At 42.1% G+C, this 19,864-nt stretch overlaps 1 protein-coding gene across 3 annotated transcripts in view; it reads left to right on the top strand.

The window, feature by feature from the left end:
- Positions 1–19,864, top strand: part of LOC126188903 (paramyosin, long form) — a 187,870-nt gene that overhangs the window by 73,611 nt on the left and 94,395 nt on the right. For all 3 annotated transcript variants that reach the window (XM_049930591.1, XM_049930590.1, XM_049930592.1), the window contains exon 4: positions 12,729–12,815. In XM_049930591.1, coding sequence (XP_049786548.1) covers positions 12,729–12,815 — 87 coding nt within the window. The remainder of the gene's footprint in view (positions 1–12,728; positions 12,816–19,864) is intronic.

Genomic DNA, 19,864 nt, shown 5'->3' with positions numbered 1-19,864 from the left:
AGTTGATGGCCCATTTGGCATACAGCGGTCAGCGGCACTCCAGATTTGTGATTTAGCTATTCTATAACCACTGTATTAAAGAGATTGATAATTAAATTACATATTAATACGAATAACTTGTTACGATTTTATTCCGACTTTTCCACTAAAAAACAACGGCGCGAACTCGAACTCAAGAGACATAACTTTTTTTAATTTAATTTTATTTTATTTTCGTCGACAGAATTAGGCGTCACACTGGCGAGTATTTATAAACATAGACTATGCTTTCGACTGTTTAAGATGAAATAAAATGTTTACATTCTTTAGAAGACTGCAGCTATAGCACACGAACGGACGAATAGTCTACATTATCTGCAAAACCCAAATAGGAGTAATGTCAGTGAAAGGTTAAAAAACACTTTTTGTTAACAAGTATGTACGCCAGCTTTTCACAACTTTTGTACGATTTCTGTGTCGAAGACTCAGTGAAGGAAGTGAAAAAAATATATGAAAAGGGAATAAAAGTGTAACAAAGGCAAACAACAATGTAAGATTCGCACACCACGTACCGTTTCTCACTGCATGTTAGTAAGTCTTAGAAGATCTGTAGATATCAATGAACAACACACTTTGCATGGAAAACGTCTTATGGATAAGGAAGCAAAGACGAAGATATCGAATAGTAGTGGAAAGTGAAATTACGAGTTGCCTAACATCAAAACTGGGAATGACACATAAGCAGAAGAAGCGAAAGATACATAAGATGTGCAAAAAGAAATAAGTCTCTGAGAGTGTACATCTTGAGCACATCATTGTATGCGAGTTACAAGTGGAAAATCAGAAAACTGGACAAGCAGAAACTAGAAGCATTTAACGTGTGACGCCATCAAAGAATTTTCGACGTTAGCTGGGAAGATAAAGTACGAAGATAAGAATTACGAAAAGAAGTAGGTAAAGAAGGAAGTCTATGAGAGACACTTGCCAGAAGGAGAGGCATCAGCTACGGTATCCAGAAATATTTAAATTAGCGCTGAAAGGAGCTGTATAAGAAAATAGGATAGAATGTGCAACATAGAGTATGCAGGTTGTTGGATGTGGAACTGAGGCAGATGTGTAAAGATTTTTTTTTCATCTCAGTATTACTCTCTGCAAAATCTTATGATCTCCGCTGCATCATCTGTTAACAGTGTGTACTTTTAATCACTCGTGTCTTCTTCGGGAAGATTTCCTTAAGCCACCAGCCTCTGCCGACAAGTAGGCGTGGATATCGTGTTGCGGTGAGTCAACAGCACCGACTGGACCACAAGGCCGTGCATCTGGCGGTGCGCCAAGCCGGAGCGGGCAGACGTCTCTGATAGCAGCTCCCCGGGTGCGAACCAAGGACTCGCCACTGGAAGGCCGCCAGCCCCACCCCACAGTTCTCATCAGTTGGGGGGGAGGGGAGAGGGAGGGGAGGGGGAAGAGAGGGGGAGAGCTACGCAGCAGGTGTCGGGGTGGTGGTGGAGGGGGAACAGGTAGCAATCAGACGCCAGGCGTAAAAATACCTGCGCCACACTTCTTTTCTGGACGTAACGGGCTATTCTAGAGTCAGGAATCTCTTGCAACACAGATGGGCGGCATACTTGGTAAATTGGCATAGAAAACGAGAAATTAATAATGTCGCAATTATGAGTTTATTTTTAAAAGTCTCTGGTTGCTTTCATGCTGAATAAGCACCAGGGGAAAACAACGTCAGTTACACAGTAATTTTTATTGATGACTTTAAAATTGCCGATGAATTTACAAATAGACTTCGCTCTGATACATGCTTAATAAAAAGTGCGAAAGTAGAGTGAACCTAGAATTAATTCTCCGACGTATCATTTCTCTTAAGAGTACTAGCCCAGTATGTAGGACATGCAAGGGCCTGCGTTTGAGCCCCGATGCAGCACAAAGCTTTAATCCACCAGGAAATTTTAAAATGAGCTTCAATTAATATTTACCTCAACAAATAATTTCTATGCATCCGTTGAAGAAATGAGGAAAATATTTAGTAACTTGCTACAACGACAGGTGTCGCCTGCAATGATGTTAAGATTTATCAATGAAAGCGAAAACCGAATTTGAATTTCATTAAATAACAATGACAAATTTTTAAATCATTAGTAAAAGTTGTAATCAGTTACGTATTAGTAATAATTAGAACTGTTGCGTATTACATCCGGGAAAGAATGGCTGAAACTAAATGTAGTCATATCATCAAAAGGGACTCCAACGTCTTCAGGCTATTTTAAAGTAAATAGTGCATTTTTCTTTTGTTTCTAATGATATTTAAAATAACTTGAAGCAACGAAAAGTTGTAAATAGCGAGTGGGTAAAGCAGTACTCGGCCCGAACATGGGTTTTTACTAAATGGTTCAAATGGCTCTGAGCACTATGGGACTCAACTTCTGAGGTCATTAGTCCCCTAGAACTTATAACTAGTTAAACCGAACTAACCTAAGGACATCACACACATCCATGCCCGAGGCAGGATTCGAACCTGCGACCGTAGCGGTCTCGCGGTTCCAGACTGCAGCGCCTAGAACCGCACGGCCACTTCGGCCGGCTTTTACTAAATACAGTTTTATTGGAGATAGCATGCTGTTGCCTTCCTCCGACATTTGAACTAATGGTGCAAATGGCTCTGAGCACTATGGGACTCAACTGCTGAGGTCATTAGTACCCTAGAACTTAGAACTAGTTAAACCTAACTAACCTAAGGACATCACAAACATCCATGCCCGAGGCAGGATTCGAACCTGCGACCGTAGCGGTCTTGCGGTTCCAGGCTGCAGCGCCTTTAACCGCACGGCCACTTCGGCCGGCTGACATTTGAACTGACTTACGCAACTAGTTATAGTGAGACATAGAGTTTTACGTAGATTCTAACACAAATAGTAATTTTCTTTCACATGTACACATCATTGCCACGGACGATGATGAAATCTCAGGAGAAATGATGACTGACCTTTGAATTTGTAATTTGAACTTACCCACTCAGACATCGAGCCAAGTAGAGAATTTGCGGGCAGTTACATGAAACATTGTGGAAAATATAAATGCTTGACTCACGGCCCCTAACAACTCGGATAAAGATATGACGAATGATTGTCTGCCGTCATATCGAGATTTTATATTCTGTTGACGGAAACCGTGCGCACTTCTGTTGAATGTCACCTATAACTACTCTCCAGAGTCAAGTTCGCGAAACTGAACACAATGGTGATTTCTCCCAAAGTGTAGAAGACCTTCCACAGAACGTCCAATGTAGGACTTTGCTGATGATTAATCAGATTCTCCGTGGTTCTTCGCCATAGTATGTCCTTACGACTAACACAAGACTACAGCTTGACAACCCGGCGTGCAATAGTAGAAGCAACCTCGGAGGTTTTGCAGCTGATGTTGTCATCTGAAAAAAGCCGCACAAGTATTCTGGCAAACCTTTATAAGATTTCAATGTGTTGTAAAGACTGACAACTTGCTTTAAATGTGCAGAAATGTAAAGCTGTGCACCGCACCAAACGCAAAAATCTAGTTTCTTGTGACTACAGTGTCAGTGAGTAACCACTGCAATCAGTCAATGGTAACATCTGTGTTCAACTATTTGTGGGTAAGGGAGTTGGCCGACTTCGGCTCATTAGCAGGATACTGGGAAAATGCAGTCAGTCTACTAAGGAGATTGCTTACAAATTACTGGTGCAACCAGTCCTAGAATATTGCTCAATTACGTAGGACTCATATCACACAGGATTAACAGATTATACTGATCACGTGTAAAGAAGGGCAACAGGAATGGTCACGTACTTCACACACGGGAGAGCACCAAATGCTGAAAAATCTGAATTTGTAGACTCTTCAAGATAGACGCAAACTGTCTTGGTAAATGCAGGAAAATGTATTCGCAATCGCGAATATGAATCATCATCGGCTGTATATTTGAATGACGACAGTGAAAATTTATGCCGGTCTGTGACTCGAACCCAGATTTCCCTCTTTACGCTAGCGGCAGACTTAACCACTTCAGCTATTCGCGCACGAATCACAGCCTGACTCAAACTTCCATTCGTTGTCGTTCATGTGTCGCAACCTTCTCTCGAAAGTTACATGTATGTCCGTCCAGAAAGGACATGCATGCATGTCCGAAGGAACAGACACAGCAGTTATTGTAACAGTCAAGAAATACAGAGACTGTATTCACAGTCGCAAATATAAACCATCATCGGCTGTATATTGGAATGACGACAACGAAAATTTGTGCCGGACCGGTACTCGAATCCTGATTTCGCTGTTTATACAAGCGGTCGCCTTAACCGTTTCGGCTATCCTTGCACGAATCATGGCCAACACCCAAAATTCCATATGTCACTTTCATGTGTCTCAACCGGCACTGGAACATTGCATGTACTCCCATCCAGGAAGGACATATTTACTGAGAGTCGAGTGCCTGGTATTGGCGAATTAATACGAAATAGTAGTGCCTGTGTTATTAAGAAGCATGGTGCGGACATGCGAGCATTTCAGAAGGAACATTGCATCGCACTTCCTAATAATACAGGTACTGCTATTTCGTACTTCGTGTCTCGGGAAAGCCTACAACAAAATTTCGGGAACCAGTATCGAGTGTGCATCTAAAAATACGCTACAGCTCCCTACGCATCGCTGCCGTAAGAACCACGAAGACAATACTAGATTAACTACAGAGTGCATAGAGGCATTTGAACAACCATTTTCCCCACGCCCCATAAGCGAATGGCCCGTCGAGAAAGTCTAATACGTGGTGGAATGGGAAGTGCCCCTGCCATGCATTTCACAGTGATTTGCAGAAAATCTCTGTAGACACAGATACACAGTTGGACAATACTCAGGAACTCGACCGAACATGACAAGGCTTGTAATGTTATGTGAGCCTCACTGCCCCTTTTTTTAAACTAATTTGTGTCTGATTTTATTCTGATGCTCAATAATGTATGTAAATACCGTAAATGTAAATTTGATTCAAAAAGTACTTTAAGTGAAGTGAAGCGCTGTTGGACAGCAACAAATCTTTGAGTATGGACTCCAAAACAAATTGATTTAATAAAAAAACAAGAGGACTGTTAATCTGTATCTTGTGGAAAGAACGTGTTGCTAGGCCGTCGCTCGCGCCGTCTCTTCGACATAATTCACCTGACGACAATCTTAACATACTATTACATTGCCTCCTACACACTGTACGTGTAGTATAATACACTACTGGCCATTAAAATTGCTACACCAAGAAGAAATGCAGATTATAAACGGGTATTCATTGGACAGATATATTATACTAGAACTGACGTGTGATTACATTTTCATAGATCCTGAGAAATCAGTACCCAGAACAACCACCTCTGGCCGTAATAACGGCCTTGATACACCTGGGCATTGAGTCAAACAGAGCTTGGATGGCGTGTATAGGTACAGCTGCCCACGCAGCTTCAACACGATACCACAGTTCATCAAGAGTAGTGACTGGCTTATTGTGACGAGCCAGTTGCTCGGCCACCATTGACCAGACGCTTTCAATTGGTGAGAGATCTGGAGAAAGTGCTCGCCAGGACAGCAGTCGAACATTTCCTGTATCCAGAAAGGCCCATACAGGACCTGCAACATACGGTCGTGCATTACCCTGCTGAATGTTTCGCAGGGATCAAATGAAAGCTAGAACCACGGGACGTAACACATCTGAAATCTAACGTCCACTGTTCAAAGTGCCGTCAATGCGAACAAGAGGTGACCGGGACGTGTAACCAATGGCACCCCATACCATCACACCGGGTGATACACCAGTATGGCGATGACGAATACACGCTTCCAATGTGCGTTCACCACGATGTCGCTAAACACGGATGTTACCATCATAATGCTGTAAACAGAAACTGGATTCATCCGAAAAATGACGTTTTGCCATTCGTGCACCCAGGTTCGTCGTTGAGTACACCATCGCACGCGCTCCTGTCTGTGATGCAGCGTCAAGGGAAACCGTAGCCATGGTCTCCGTGCTGATAGTCCATGCTGCTGCAAACGTCGTCGAACTGTTCGTGCAGATGGTTGTTGTGTTGCAAACTTCCCCATCTGTTGACTCAGGGATCGAGACGTGGCTGCACGATCCGTTACAGCCATGCGGATAAAATGCCTGTCTTCTCGACTGCTAGTGATACGAGGCCGTTGGGATCCAGCACGGCGTTCCGTATTACCCTCCTGAACCCATTGATTCCATATTCTGCTAACAGTCATTGGATCTCGACCAACGTGAGCAGCAATCTCGCGATACGATAAACCGCATTCGTGATAGGCTACAATACGACCTTTATCAAAGTCGGAAACGTGATGGTACGCATTTCTCCCCCTTACACGAGGCATCACAACAACGTTTCACCAGGCAACGCCAGTCAACTGCTGTTTGTGTCTGAGAAACTGGTTGGAAACTTTCCTCACGTCAGCAAGTTGTAGGTGTCGCCACCGGCGCCAACCTTGTGTGAATGCTCTGAAAAGCTAATCATTTGCATATCATAGCATCTTCTACCTATCGGTTAAATTTCGCGTCTGTAGCACGTCATCTTCGTGGTGTGGCAATTGTAATGGCCAGTAGTGTACAAATAATAGTGATACCACGACATTTTCCTGGCGAACAACAGTGTTTCTGTCACTTTTTTTTATTACGTCCAGTCTGAAACTCTACACCGACTCGCATAAGTGAAGAATGCAGTGCTGCACCAAGTGCTTCGTGGAGTGTCGCTAAACATCATCAACTGAGCGCACCTGCCTATAGCCTCACGGACTGGGAAGAGCAGATGAAGTGTCTGGGGGTGAGAGCGGTTGGGAATACTCGGGACTGGACGCGTGTGCTTCGGCGCTGTTGGTCCCTACATCTATTTATACGCCTCGGGACTCAGCGGTCAGGAATGTGGCGCCGGCCGCTCCGAAATCCAGGGCTACACGCTAATCCGCTCCTGACACCAGGCGCGTAGTCGGAAGCTGTGGCAGCTGCAGAGCGAACAAAGAAACGGAAGGAACTTAACGTCTCCATGTTCGGTAGACTGAGCGGCAGTACAGTCGGCGCATATGATGCGCTTGCTGTCCACCCCGTCCGAAAGGATAGTCCAGCATCAGACGCATGACCAGCGCCTTTAAATTCGTGACAAGAATAGTTTCGTGCTTGTCTCCCGATCCAAAATGTTCGAACAGATGGATGTGGAAGAAATTAACAATATTTTGTATCGTAACGCAAAATGTTCTCTGACGATGAAAATGACGTCGCACAGCTAATGATCGTTTTGAAACGAAGAACATTTGCCTTATAGTGTGGTCGTGAACGCGAAATATTCCCATAAATATGACAGCAAGTCAATCATTGTTTGAAAACTCCAGTGTTGTAAACGTCTGAAGTTCATTACATCAATTAAACAACAGAGCTTTGTAATGAATGGAGTCATAATTAATCAAATGTTCCGGGCTGTTATCCCGTGGTCGAATGGATTTCACATTTAAACCCAACGTTTCGTTCCCCCCTTACGGAGGACATTTTCAAGGGGGTTCGCAGTTTTTTTGAGTTTCCGATTCACACACCCTGGCTCGTTACTGACTGCAGCAAAATTTCGTTTACGCGTGTTTCCACGCAGTGGCGTGACGTCGCATGTTTTGAATGCCCGAGAGCAAATGGCCGTTGTCGACCGGTGTCGTCCACTGTTGCTATCGCCCCAAGGTGGAAAACTGGTACACGTCTTCTTCAACACCGGAATACAGGTATCATTCAGGTTCGCATCCTCCTCGTGCCTATTCTTGCAATCTCTCCGGTCTCTCTGTATAGCATTTCAAGATACCCGCTTGTGGCTGCCATTACTTGAGTCCTAACAAAATGAATGCGACGGCCTCCCGACTACAAAGCAAGTTCCGCAACAATTGATCTGTCAATCTCCCCTCTTCTGCAATTACCCTCGTGCTCTTCTAGTCGTTTTTTGACCGATCTTTTTTATGTTGTACGGACGTACACCTCCCCACAATTACACGAAATCCGATAAATTTCTGCTTTTTTCAGCTGTTAGCGAGCGTCCTTGCCCGATTTTAGGTTATCTTGTATCCACCTGGTGAATTAGTAGATTACGTTACTGACCGAATAGGAAAAATCTTGCAAAAATCAAACATGGTAAAACTTAAAGGGAAATTATAGATTCGCTGGTGAGTTGTTCATTACCAAAGACTCCTGAATTTGTCACCTGATTGCTTTCTTACTAATTTCTACTCGACTCTTTCTTTGTTTGCTGCTTTGTGTGGCCGTCCGTGCAGCCATCTCGCCAGGTGGCGTTCCTAGAAAGGCCGTTGTGTTACAGATTTACCCTTTAATACTCTGCTGATAATCCTATTACCCCAGATTTTTTACTACACTGTCGGCAGGCAATGATCTGAAATCGTTTATTAGGTTTCAGAGTATAATATACAGGGTGATTCAAAATTACTATTACAAGCTTCTAGCAACTGTAGAGAGAACTTAGCAGACGAAGTTTTGATAAGAAACGCATATCCAGCAATGTACAGTTTGAACATAAAGTCCCCCATTTCACGGTGCTCATACAAATTGAGGAGAGGGCGCCATCGAAAGTCGCTGTTGTAATTATGACATTGATACGTTCGAAACTAGGAGGGTTGACTGTGGAGCTGAACGGACGCGCTGCGCTCTCGAGTTTGAAGAGGGCGTCCTTCGTCACTTAGAAGAGAACCCGAGGACAAGTATTCGAAACATAACCCACCCTAAGGGCTCCTGTAGAGCACACACATCAGAGCTCGTTGTCTCAACTGAGTGCGCACCGTGAAGCGGGAGATTTGAAAGTGATCTGTTCCTCAGATTGAGTTTACATCGAAACGGTACATTTTCGGACATGTGTTCCTTGTGAAAACTACTCCTACTAAGTCCCCTCTATAACCCCTAGAACTCTGTAATAGGAATTTTGTATCACCCTGTATAGGAAGGCAGTACCAAACAACAAAATCGATGCGATAATTTTCATAACAAAGACCTGATAACAGGACAAAAAGTAATGATAAAAAAAATTACAAATTCTGTTATTCGGTAGAAGCAAGCAGACATTTCCGAACAGCACTAGCGTGACTGAATTTATTCCTTATGCTCAACGGATACTCTATTTCCAACCACGGAATGGACTACGTCAGTACTAGACGGAGAATTCTGAGATCGATGCGATGTTTCAGATGTAATATTAAAACAGTTTGTACTAATTGTATAAATTAAAACATCATTATGAACTACATATACGTGGCAGTCAAATGAAAAGGAGACAGATGGGAAAAAGTTAGTAGTAAACCGTTTATTACTTCAGAAGTAATCGGCATAACTGTTAATAAATTTAAACCACTGTGAGACAAGACAGTCAGTGCCTTCGGAACCATGATTTTGCCCAGGCGTGCGCCTTTTCCTCCGAACCACGTCAGCAGCCACGAATGTCTTTCTTCAGGACTTCAAAAACATGAAAATCGCTTGAGGAGAGATCGGAACTGTATGGAGGAAGTGTAAGGGCCTTCCAGCGAAACTACTGCACTGCTGTAGAAACATTAATTCTGTTGCAGGATAATGTCCGCCCTCATTTACGCTGCACAAGTTTCGCTTGGAAGCCTTTATACATCTTGCATACGGTTCCGATTTCTCTCCATGCGATTTCCATATTTTTGGAGCTCTAAAGAAAGACGTTCGTAGGTGTCGATTTGCATAGGCGACTACTATTGAAATGATGAATAGGTTACTTACATTTTTTTCCATCTCTCTCTTTTCACTTGACTACCGCTTATACTTTCGCTACACATCTTCTGTAGCAGTATATTCCCTGCACTTTTATAGATCTGTCCACTATGTTCAAGAATAATCCTCATTTGGTATCTTAAATAGACTAAGACAAAGCTACATGATAAATAACGCAAACAACAAATTTTACCCGCATTAGAATAGGTCGCAATAGAATTCGCAATTGAACAAAGGTAAACATATTATTTACTATACACTCTTTCATTGATAACATGAGACAGGTGTATTTTTCTCTGCAATCCGTTCTGGGATGCCTCTTGAATTAATTTTATTTCTTGCAGAGACATTATAAGTAGAGAAATCCAAATCGCTGCTACGTTTGAACTATTTCATTTCCTTTGTCCACGCTAGAACAGAAACTTATGAGAAACAATCGACTTCCAATGCAGAACGTAAACTGACCTTAATTAAAGTCCACGTTCCCAGTGTTACGACTGGTATTGTTAACACTGCGCCTAGCTGTGAATCAGTATCTTAAAATAGATTCAGTTTTCTCTACAAACGATTTCATTTTTCAATTACACTTTTCTTACATTTTATGATGGTCTCCCACGTAACTCTTAATTTCGATGAACAATCATCTGTCTGTTAAATTTAAAATGATATATTCAGCAATCGAAAGCGATCATTCCGAGCTTGTGCCCGAATCTCACTTGTGCGCTGACGTAGCCTGTGCCCCCGTAAGACTCAGGCGCCATTTCTAAAGAAATTTTCAGAAGTTGTTTTAACTTCTGAAAATTGTTGTATACGACTGAATTCGGGTTTTTAATGATAATTTTTGGCCCTATTCCCGACAGAAATAAAATTGTTTGCACATCAGCTTATTACTTTTTCTAGATTTAATGATATCTCAGTGATTTAGTGATATCTAGTGAATATAGATTATTTCGTTGTTAACTGCTAACGCAAGTAACAGTGGTATTCTCAACTGTATTTTTCCTTTTTTCCCGGTTTGGTCTTTTTATCGGGAATCCATGTGCTTCCTCCCGCTACGCAACAATGTTTCAGTTTTTATATTTCTTCCAGTCTCGAGAAACTTATATTTTCCTCATTGAGCTACGAAAGGCGAACTTACATTCCTGTTTTGGATGCTAACATGGATTTTCTAAGAATATGTTCAAATAATTTATATTACTTTGTCACGGAAATTTTCTACTGCTGCTTCTGGAATTCATTATACAACAACTTGTTCTTATTCATTCCTTCATTTTTATTCTTCTCTTCGTACGGTTTTTGCCTGTAACTTCTTTGGAAGACTACACATCTATATAAGGCCAACAAATAATAGTAATTATACCTTACCAACAATTTCATGAGCAAACATAAACACGAACAATACAAAGACGTACAATAAATCATTTAGACATGTCTCAAGTTCAATGTTACAACCTCAGTTGAAAGTACAGTAATATCTCTATAACGTGGTCACCTCAAATATTTTATAAATGTTTCACTAAATCGATAATTTGTATTTTTAATTATATCGAAATACTGTGCGTTTGATACTGTTAGCTTGTTTGCATAACGAGGGATGTTTTCGATGCATCGTCACATAATACTAACGTGTTACAAGAGTTCCGAATAGATGTAACGTATGTTAATATTTGTTGAGAACTTTTTGCTGCAATAGGTAAGGAATCCTTTAAAAGTATGAGGACTAGGATTGCAGGGAAAATATAGCTTCACCTCTAATGACGCGTAAATATTACGTAACGAAGCTGAGACGCATATTTTGGTCCTTATGTATGGCATACGTCGTTAAAAAGGCACATTCTCTCTCTCTCTCTCTTTCTCTCTCTCTTTGGAAGTAGTGTAACACGTAACATCCCTTTTACGTTCTGAATGGGTTAAAGAAGATATCGAAACAGACGGAACACGCTATTTTGTTAGATGGTTAATACCATTCCCTATTATATATTACAGCAATATTTTTTGTAATGGAGTGGTATACTTCTTTCAACGTCGTTTGAAAGCTCTTACCGTGACGAATACACTGACATAATGGTTATTAATGTTGGCTTTGAAAAGTATCGCAAATGTGTATGAAAAATGTGCTGAAATGGCGAAGCAGGTGGGTCGGAAACGGCTGTTCTGGTTTATATATGCCCAAGCTGGACTCTCTTGCCAGGGTGAGTTGAAGTAAGCAGCGAGATAAAATAGCCCGAGACTACTGTGATAAAATGTGTCTGATCTTGACCCTGCTCCATACGATAAAGACTTAGCTGCGGTTTTTGCAGCCGAAACTATATGTCAACACTTACGGTGACGTAAGGGTACCAGAAAAACTGTGTTAAATATGTGTATGTCCTCACAACTAGTATATGCTGCAAATGACGACAATCCCTAACCTGAGAGCCCCGTATTGTAGGACGATTATGAAGACTCCGGTAGGCTTGCCTTTCAATTTCAGCACATTTCTCAGATACTTTTACGAAATATCTTAGTGCCAAAATCAAGAACATAGAGTTTTCATGAGCATTCCGGTGCTGTGTAAAAAAGTATGTTGTTCCATTTAAAATACACTTTATTCGCTTTATTATGTCGGTTTTTACAAGACGAACCAATTCGCGCGCTAAGATTTGCCGCAAACGTCTTTTGGATATCTTGTATCGATCAATAAATAAAAAGGGGTAACGTCTTACGCAACTCGCGTGGTGTATATTGTTGTTTCAATACCTCAATACCTACAACAAAATATCTTGTCCCTTGATTACTGTGAACCACTGTGAGTGTCCTCATTGCGTGGGTTGCTCTATACACTGGCAGTAAAAGGCTTGAACATCCCATCTCCAACAGCTAGAACACATCATACTCTCCAACTGCTAGTACTGAGCTGTATTTTCCAGAGCTTAGACAGTGTGGCTGACAAGTGGCTGCCTTGTTTGTGTTGCAGATTGAGCGAGAGAAGGCCGACCTGAGCGTGCAGGTGATCCAGCTCAGCGAGCGTCTCGAGGAGGCCGAGGGTGGCGCAGAAAGCCAGGTGAGAAATGCAGCGAAGGGACGCGTTCCTCTTGTCACGCACGCACCTGCTAGTCCACCCACAACGAGGCTACTAGCGCTCCCCACATAAAGTACCACCACGCCAGACAGTGTTTGCTATCATATTTGCGGAGTGTAACAGTCAGGACGTTTCGTTTATAGCAGTCAAATATTCGCACAACATATTTCAGTGCCTAAACGGGTTTCGACTTATCGCTCGTCTTCACAGGTGTGTGGAATGGTTTTTGGCGTAACACTGCGACGAATTATGTCGAGGGTCACCTATGAGCGATATTTTGAATAGTACAGTATTCCACGACTGCCATGTCTAAGCTGGTTTATTCAATGATTTACTCTAATAAACTTTATTGTTAGAATGATAAGATGTCTCATCGAAACAAAGGAGAAACAGAAAAAGACCCACTGTACACGAGTAACAATCAGGACACCATTGACAGAAAAACTAAACACTGAAATAGAACTAGATCTGAAAGAATACAGGCGATGTTTAACTACTGAATTACAGGAAGCTGTATAATTTAATGCATTAAAAGAATTAAATACAAGAGATTTCCCGAGGAAACTGCAGAGAGGGTCCAGTATACATACGTTGAAAACAAACGCTTGGAGTCTAAACCAGAAAAGTAAGACCGAAAAGTAACGTATTGATGAAATGTTTCAGAAAGTGCACAAACAAGTTTCATCTCTGAATATATTATTTAATTACAGAATACGTCGTAAGAGTTTTAAATTCGATGAGTGTAGTCCGGCGAACACCTTTATCTACATGTTTGGAGTAATGCAAAGAGCGAGACAACTCCAAATAAATAAGATGAAACTCTTATAGCAAGTATTGATAAACGAAGGGCATATCGTAGGCGCCTAATTTAGAGGTAGTGGAAACATTCGAAGAGAGTGGTTATCGAAATGTCATCTTTTCGTAGTATCGTTCATAGCACGAGTGTAGAAGAGTTGGTACATAACATATGCGAGAATTATACGAGGGTTGTCCAAAAAGTAAGTTCCGATCGACCGCGAAATGGAATCCACTGGGAAAATCCGGTAAAGCTTTGCACAGATGTGTCGGTCAGTGTCTATAGTATGCACGTCGATCGTGTCGCGTCGCTCTTTTCAGTTTTGAGTGAACAGTGAGCACGTAAAGATGCATAGGGAATAGTGTCTCCCGCCAAGTATGAAGGCCTGGTTAGATATTTCGCCTATGTCATGCAGCCCACATAACACAACTGTCGAGCAGTTGCTTGTTCATGCCAATTCTCGGCCGTACACTGCAGAGGCATTGAAGACACTCCTGCAACGTTTCCGATGAGAATTGTTTAATCACCCACAATACAATCCGTAATTGACTCCCCATGAGTCTCATCTTTGCTCACAAGAACCACTGGCTATGAAGACAAAATATTTTCACAGACGACGATATGCAGACCAGTGCAGATAACTGGCCGAAAGCACAAGCGGCTGCTTTCTATGACGAGGATATTGGAAAGTTGATACAACACTACAACACTCGACATTGAAGCGGCGACTATGTAGAGAAGTAGGTGGAATGTGTACCTAACTGTTGCAGATAAAACGTTTTTGGTTTTCACTGTGGTTTCCATTTCGCGACCGATTGGAACTTACTTTCTGGACAACCCTCGTAGGATGCAATAAAAGGCAGCACTGTCTGCAAGAAAACAAGTTATGACTGAGGATTCGTGACAGAAGATGTAAACTGAATATCCTATGGTCTTGCCATAAAAACTGTTAAAGAGCTATAAACAGTTTTCAGTTTAGCAGCAAACGTTTAGCACAATAGTATTCTTGCGTACTATGATTTAGAGAACCGGTATTGAAGGAAGCTACTGTGACAGTTCTGTTGGCTTCACAATATACCTCACGTAAGGATTATGACAGAAAGGCAGGAGGGATTAGGGTGCATGCACGTGTAAATGGACAACTATTTTTACGTTGCTCAATGCGTGACTGTAAAAGGAAGCAAAGCCGCTTATATTGCATGTAAGTACTCTCCGCAATCCAAAACGCTGCACAGCACCTTGCAGAGCATGTAGCGGGTGGTTACTATTAAAGACCAGCTACTCGCAGACATCCATCGTGGGCTGTAATTATAGCATGACAGCGAAGCTTGGTAGATATTCTAATACGTTCAAGCGGAACCGATTTACGCTGGGATAAAATTAGTTCCAATTTCGGCCACCAAGAGCAAACCTAGCGCTGTGAATGCAAGAAAGACGTATCGAACTGTTCCCACATATAATGGAATAGGGACGGGACGTGGGCAGAATAGGACAAACAACATGAGAAAGACGTAATCTTGACTTTATTATTAACCGCCGCTTTCACAATTTGTTCAATATGAACACCGGAAACTTCTCGCCGAGGTGCTGTGAGACGCCAGATTTGCACCTGGTGGCCAAAAATGGAACTTTTTTCCAGCGGATATCGGTTCGGTATTAATGCTTTAACATGCATATATACCAAGTTTCACTGCCATACGGTAATTACAGCACATACTGGCCCTCCGTGAGATCAAGATGTAAATGTAGAGTAGGGCTGTACTCGAAAAGAGGTTGTTACTATATTGTCAAACAAAAGTTCACTGCTCAGATTTCTTTCAAGATTAAGATTAAATTCAAAGTTATTGTCAGATTCGAAATTGGACGTTGTTAAAAAAGTCGGATGTAGGATACAATCGCTAAACAGTCTACAAAAGCCGAAAGGACAAATAGACCGGTGAAATTAAATGAAGTAGCATAGTACTGCATTTAAGAATAAGAAGTCATAAGATAACTTTCACATGTAGACAGAGGACTGGGGATACTACTCCAAAATGAACGAAGAACAAATTGATATCATATTTCATGTAAGTTAATGTAAGCTGTTTGAGTTAAACGAGAAAAGTAATGGAATCAGCTAGCTCAATAATTACATGGCATAGTTAAGTTGGTTGTTAACACTAGAGAAGCAAGCAGGGCACACAGCAGGGAAGGGCTCGTGTTATGACACGGTGCAGGGAGCCGTTTACGTTGTGTTTTTGACGTCAGATATCTCACCGGAAAGGTAAATAAGCCCCAGGAAATGTGTTTGAGAAAGAGCCAAACAAAAGTTATATAAAGGCTTCACGTGTAACACTGATTTAGTAGTTCCGGGACTAGGGGATTTTTACGTTAGCTATGCGTGCCACTAGTCAAAGAAACGTTTGTGCGACGGTTTTACATAAATCATTCAATTTCGACAGTAATAGGTGGTTAAATAAATGAAGCACGGAGCTAACAGCACTGCTAATCAGACAATGAAATTAAAAATTTTATGGGAAAAGAAAGGAGAAGACTTAACGTTATATCAAACGTGAGAGACTTCTAATGCTTTTAGCGTGCCTTCTGTTTCCATTAGTGCTTACTTGATATTTTGTATCTGACAAGATTAGGCAATGTTTCCAATTACTAGCATGATACCACCAACTGCTAAATATGTAATAGACGCAGTAATGACTTCATAATTGAAGTCATATAATGAAAAAAGAAAAACACTGAAAACATTGTCTAGGTCACTGTCTGTGTTTATTCGTATTACTACTTTCTCTTGCCAGAGATGATCTGCACGTCCAAATTTAATAAAAGACGAGAAAGGGGCACGACATTACAAGGCTGGTTGTATTGTAACAAAAATATATACAATACAATGGTGCTATACAAATAAAAATAAAACATTAAACCAAATTATACATAACTACTGCAAATCACAGTTGGTCTACAGAGCAGAACCTCATTTAAAATTATAGAAGTTGTATAAACTGAACAATTAGGAAAGCTAATGCACATTGTCACGGTGCAAGCAACAGAAACCCACTCCTTCGACCTCATACAAGCCATCTTCTTTGGTGTAACGGCTACAGATGTTTAAGACAAAGCGATACGATCACATCATGAACCTTTCTTTTGTAACTGATTTCGATTTTATCTCACTTCACGCTTACTTCAGTTCATTAGGATCATGATCCTGTGCGTCAGATTATCATCAGACTATGAAATGTGCTTCACTAGCATTCTCTTCTAGAGATAATTACACAGTAACACTAACTTTTTATGCACTCCATTTGTTTGCATCTACCCTCTGCACCAACATAATTACTACTAAAAGGACGGGACCTCTGGCGTGTAGAGGCTTGTTGACGAATTCAAGTCGTGGGCTCCCTGTATATCTTTCCTGTTTTTGAGTAGGCAAGAGACTTTTTTTGGTGTCTCACTTGGAACTTCTTTTTGAACACGATGCACACGATGCAAAGCACAAGGGTTGAATCTTTACCGTCTAATCACATAGCCCTGACCAAGGTTTCAGTCGACGAATTGCTCGCACAATAGAATTTCGTGAAATGGTGTTGGATAGCTTGGGAAAATATTGCCATAAAAAGCACACTCAAAAGAATACAGTGAGGGAAATAATAGGGGAACAGTAGTTACAACCATATGTCATAAGCAATGCGAGCAAACAATGGCACTACATAACTTTGTATGCGGAGTCTGGTTCTGTCAGTGGGTTTCTTTTCCAGTGTATGCCTTGCAGTTGGCGGGCGTTTCTTTCAACAGCTGCTGTGAACTAGAGCTGTTTGTATCAGTATAAAATTAAATATTCACTTCGGCCCATTATTTTTTTTATCTCCAAGTGTTCAGTTTGGGGTCCTCGACTACATGTGTAATTTGGCCTTGTATAACTTTACCGCTCACATTGATCGTTACGCCTCGTTCAAGCGAAGCTTCATTTGCTGACATGCGCTTCTCCCTCACTATATTATTTTCACACATACATTTTTTTTTTGTATAACCGTTAGCTTGGGGTGTCCATTTGAAAGTTGACACATATATCTCAATCCGCATGTTACGCACGAGCCAGCGTCCCCTATTGAAAAGCTCACCAACTCAGCAATGACTTTTATATTTATGTTTTTCGGCATACAGTTTTAGCTTTCCAAACCTGACCTCTACACTAAATTATTCGTATCATTCTTTGCCAATAAACTGCACTTTAATTCCCGACGTATTGTGACACTGTTTGTTTATATTTTTTTACGAACTGGCTACAACGACAAGCTAGTCATACGCTATGAGAGGTTGCAGCTGTTTGCCGCAGCAGTTCCGACGTGCCGCATTGACGACCCCTTAATGCTGAAGTTATGCGTTGTCAGACTAAAATGCTCCAGTGAATAGAAGAATGCCTGTGAGAGTAATTTTATACTGCCTGGCAACAGAATTGAAGTACCCGGAACACGACCGGATGTAAGTTCTTGCATGTACACACCATCGGCGGGTATGTAAATCAGAAGAGTTGCAATTCTGTGGCGGGTATAGCGACCATCAGAATGCGTTAGAGTTGTTCGTGTTTTGTGTTGTTACCAGACTTGGAAGGTTGCACGAAGTCAAATGTTGAGTAATTACTGTTAAGAACACAGAGATGCCGTGTACTCGTGTGAGGCAGCACTCTCAGCACCTGACAGAGTCTGTAAGGGACCTCGCTGCGGGTTTCCATTTGGTTGGCTGCTCGAATAGTGAAATATCCAAATTTGTGGGACATTCGGGTGTGAAAGTAGCCCAGTGCTGGACTGCATGGGAACGTGAGTGCAGGAATACTCAGTGTCAGGTTCCAGCCAACCACGTCTCAACACCACAGCGGAGGGTCGCCATATTGTGTACCAGGCACGTTTTATCCCCTTCTCATCTGCGCCTGCTGTTGGAGAACAAGTAATGGACTCCTTGCAACATCCTATTATCCTACCCCACTGGTCGGTGACTTGCATCAACCAGACTAGAGAATTACCGTCCCATGCATAGGCTTCCATTAACACTACAATAAAATGGTTGCGTTTGAGGTAATACCACGAAGAGTAACTATGGACTGGTGATGAATGGCTTCCCATTGTGTTCAGCGGTGAATCATGGTTCTGCACTGTCGCGGATGATCACCGTCGGCGCGTATGGTGACGACCTGGAGAGGTGCTCCAATATTCCAGTGTTTTGGAGGGGTGCAGCGGTGTTCTTCCTGGCGCCATAGTGTGCGAATCATCAGGTATGACTTCAGGGCACGACTGGTAGTGATTGAGGGAAGTCTGACAGCAAAAAGATATATCACGGACATCCTGCGTTCTGATGTGTTACCTCTCATGCGACAGTATTGTAGAGCCATTTTTCCAGAGGACAAGGCTCGTCCACACATGTCACGTGTGTCTATGAACTTCCTGCCTTATGATGAGGCGGTCCTGTGACCATCAAGATCCCCAGATTTTCCGCAGACAGAACTACTGTGGGAACAGGTCGGGCGTCAGCTCATTATCACGGTTGTGGGCCAGCAGTTTAACTCAGGAAAGGATTCAACGGCTTTCCGATATCCTTAACGACCGAACCACAAGGAAGGAAAAAGGAAGATTGTATTAACGTCCCGACGACATCGAAGTCTTTAGAGACGGAGCACAAGCTCAGATTCTGTATAGGATGGGGTATGAAATCGGCTGTGTCCTTTTCCAAGGAACGACGCCGGCATTTGCCTTTAGCAATTTAGAGTAATCACGGAAGACCTAAATCTGGATGGACGGAGGCGGGTTTGAACTATCTTCCTCCCGAATGAGAGTCCAGTGTGCTAACTACTGCGTCACCCCGCTCGGTTACTCAATCGAATCAGTGGATGCATCCAAGCCAGAGAGGGTGCAAAGTCATGCTGATAAATAGGCGCATACTGCTAAGCTCTTTGTAAATTTAACTCGATTTCGTAATCACTTTGCTAATGCACTATGTGATCAAAAGCATCCGGACACCTTGCTGAAAATGACTTACAAGTTAGTGGCGCCCTCCATCGGTAATACTGGAATTGAATATGGTGTCGGCCCACACTTAGCATCTATGACAGCTTCCACTCTTGCAGGCATACTTTCAATCAGATGCTGGAAGGTTTCTTGGGGAATGGCTGCGCTGAGGAGAGGTACCGATGTCGGTTGGTGAGGCCTGACACGAAGTCGGCGTTCCAAAACATCCTAAAGGGGTTCTA

This window comes from Schistocerca cancellata, chromosome 5, assembly GCF_023864275.1.
Source record: "Schistocerca cancellata isolate TAMUIC-IGC-003103 chromosome 5, iqSchCanc2.1, whole genome shotgun sequence".
Taxonomy (NCBI): Eukaryota; Metazoa; Arthropoda; class Insecta; order Orthoptera; family Acrididae; genus Schistocerca; species Schistocerca cancellata.
Note: the sequence above shows the minus strand (reverse complement) of the source record. Positions and strands in the feature narration are given on the sequence as shown.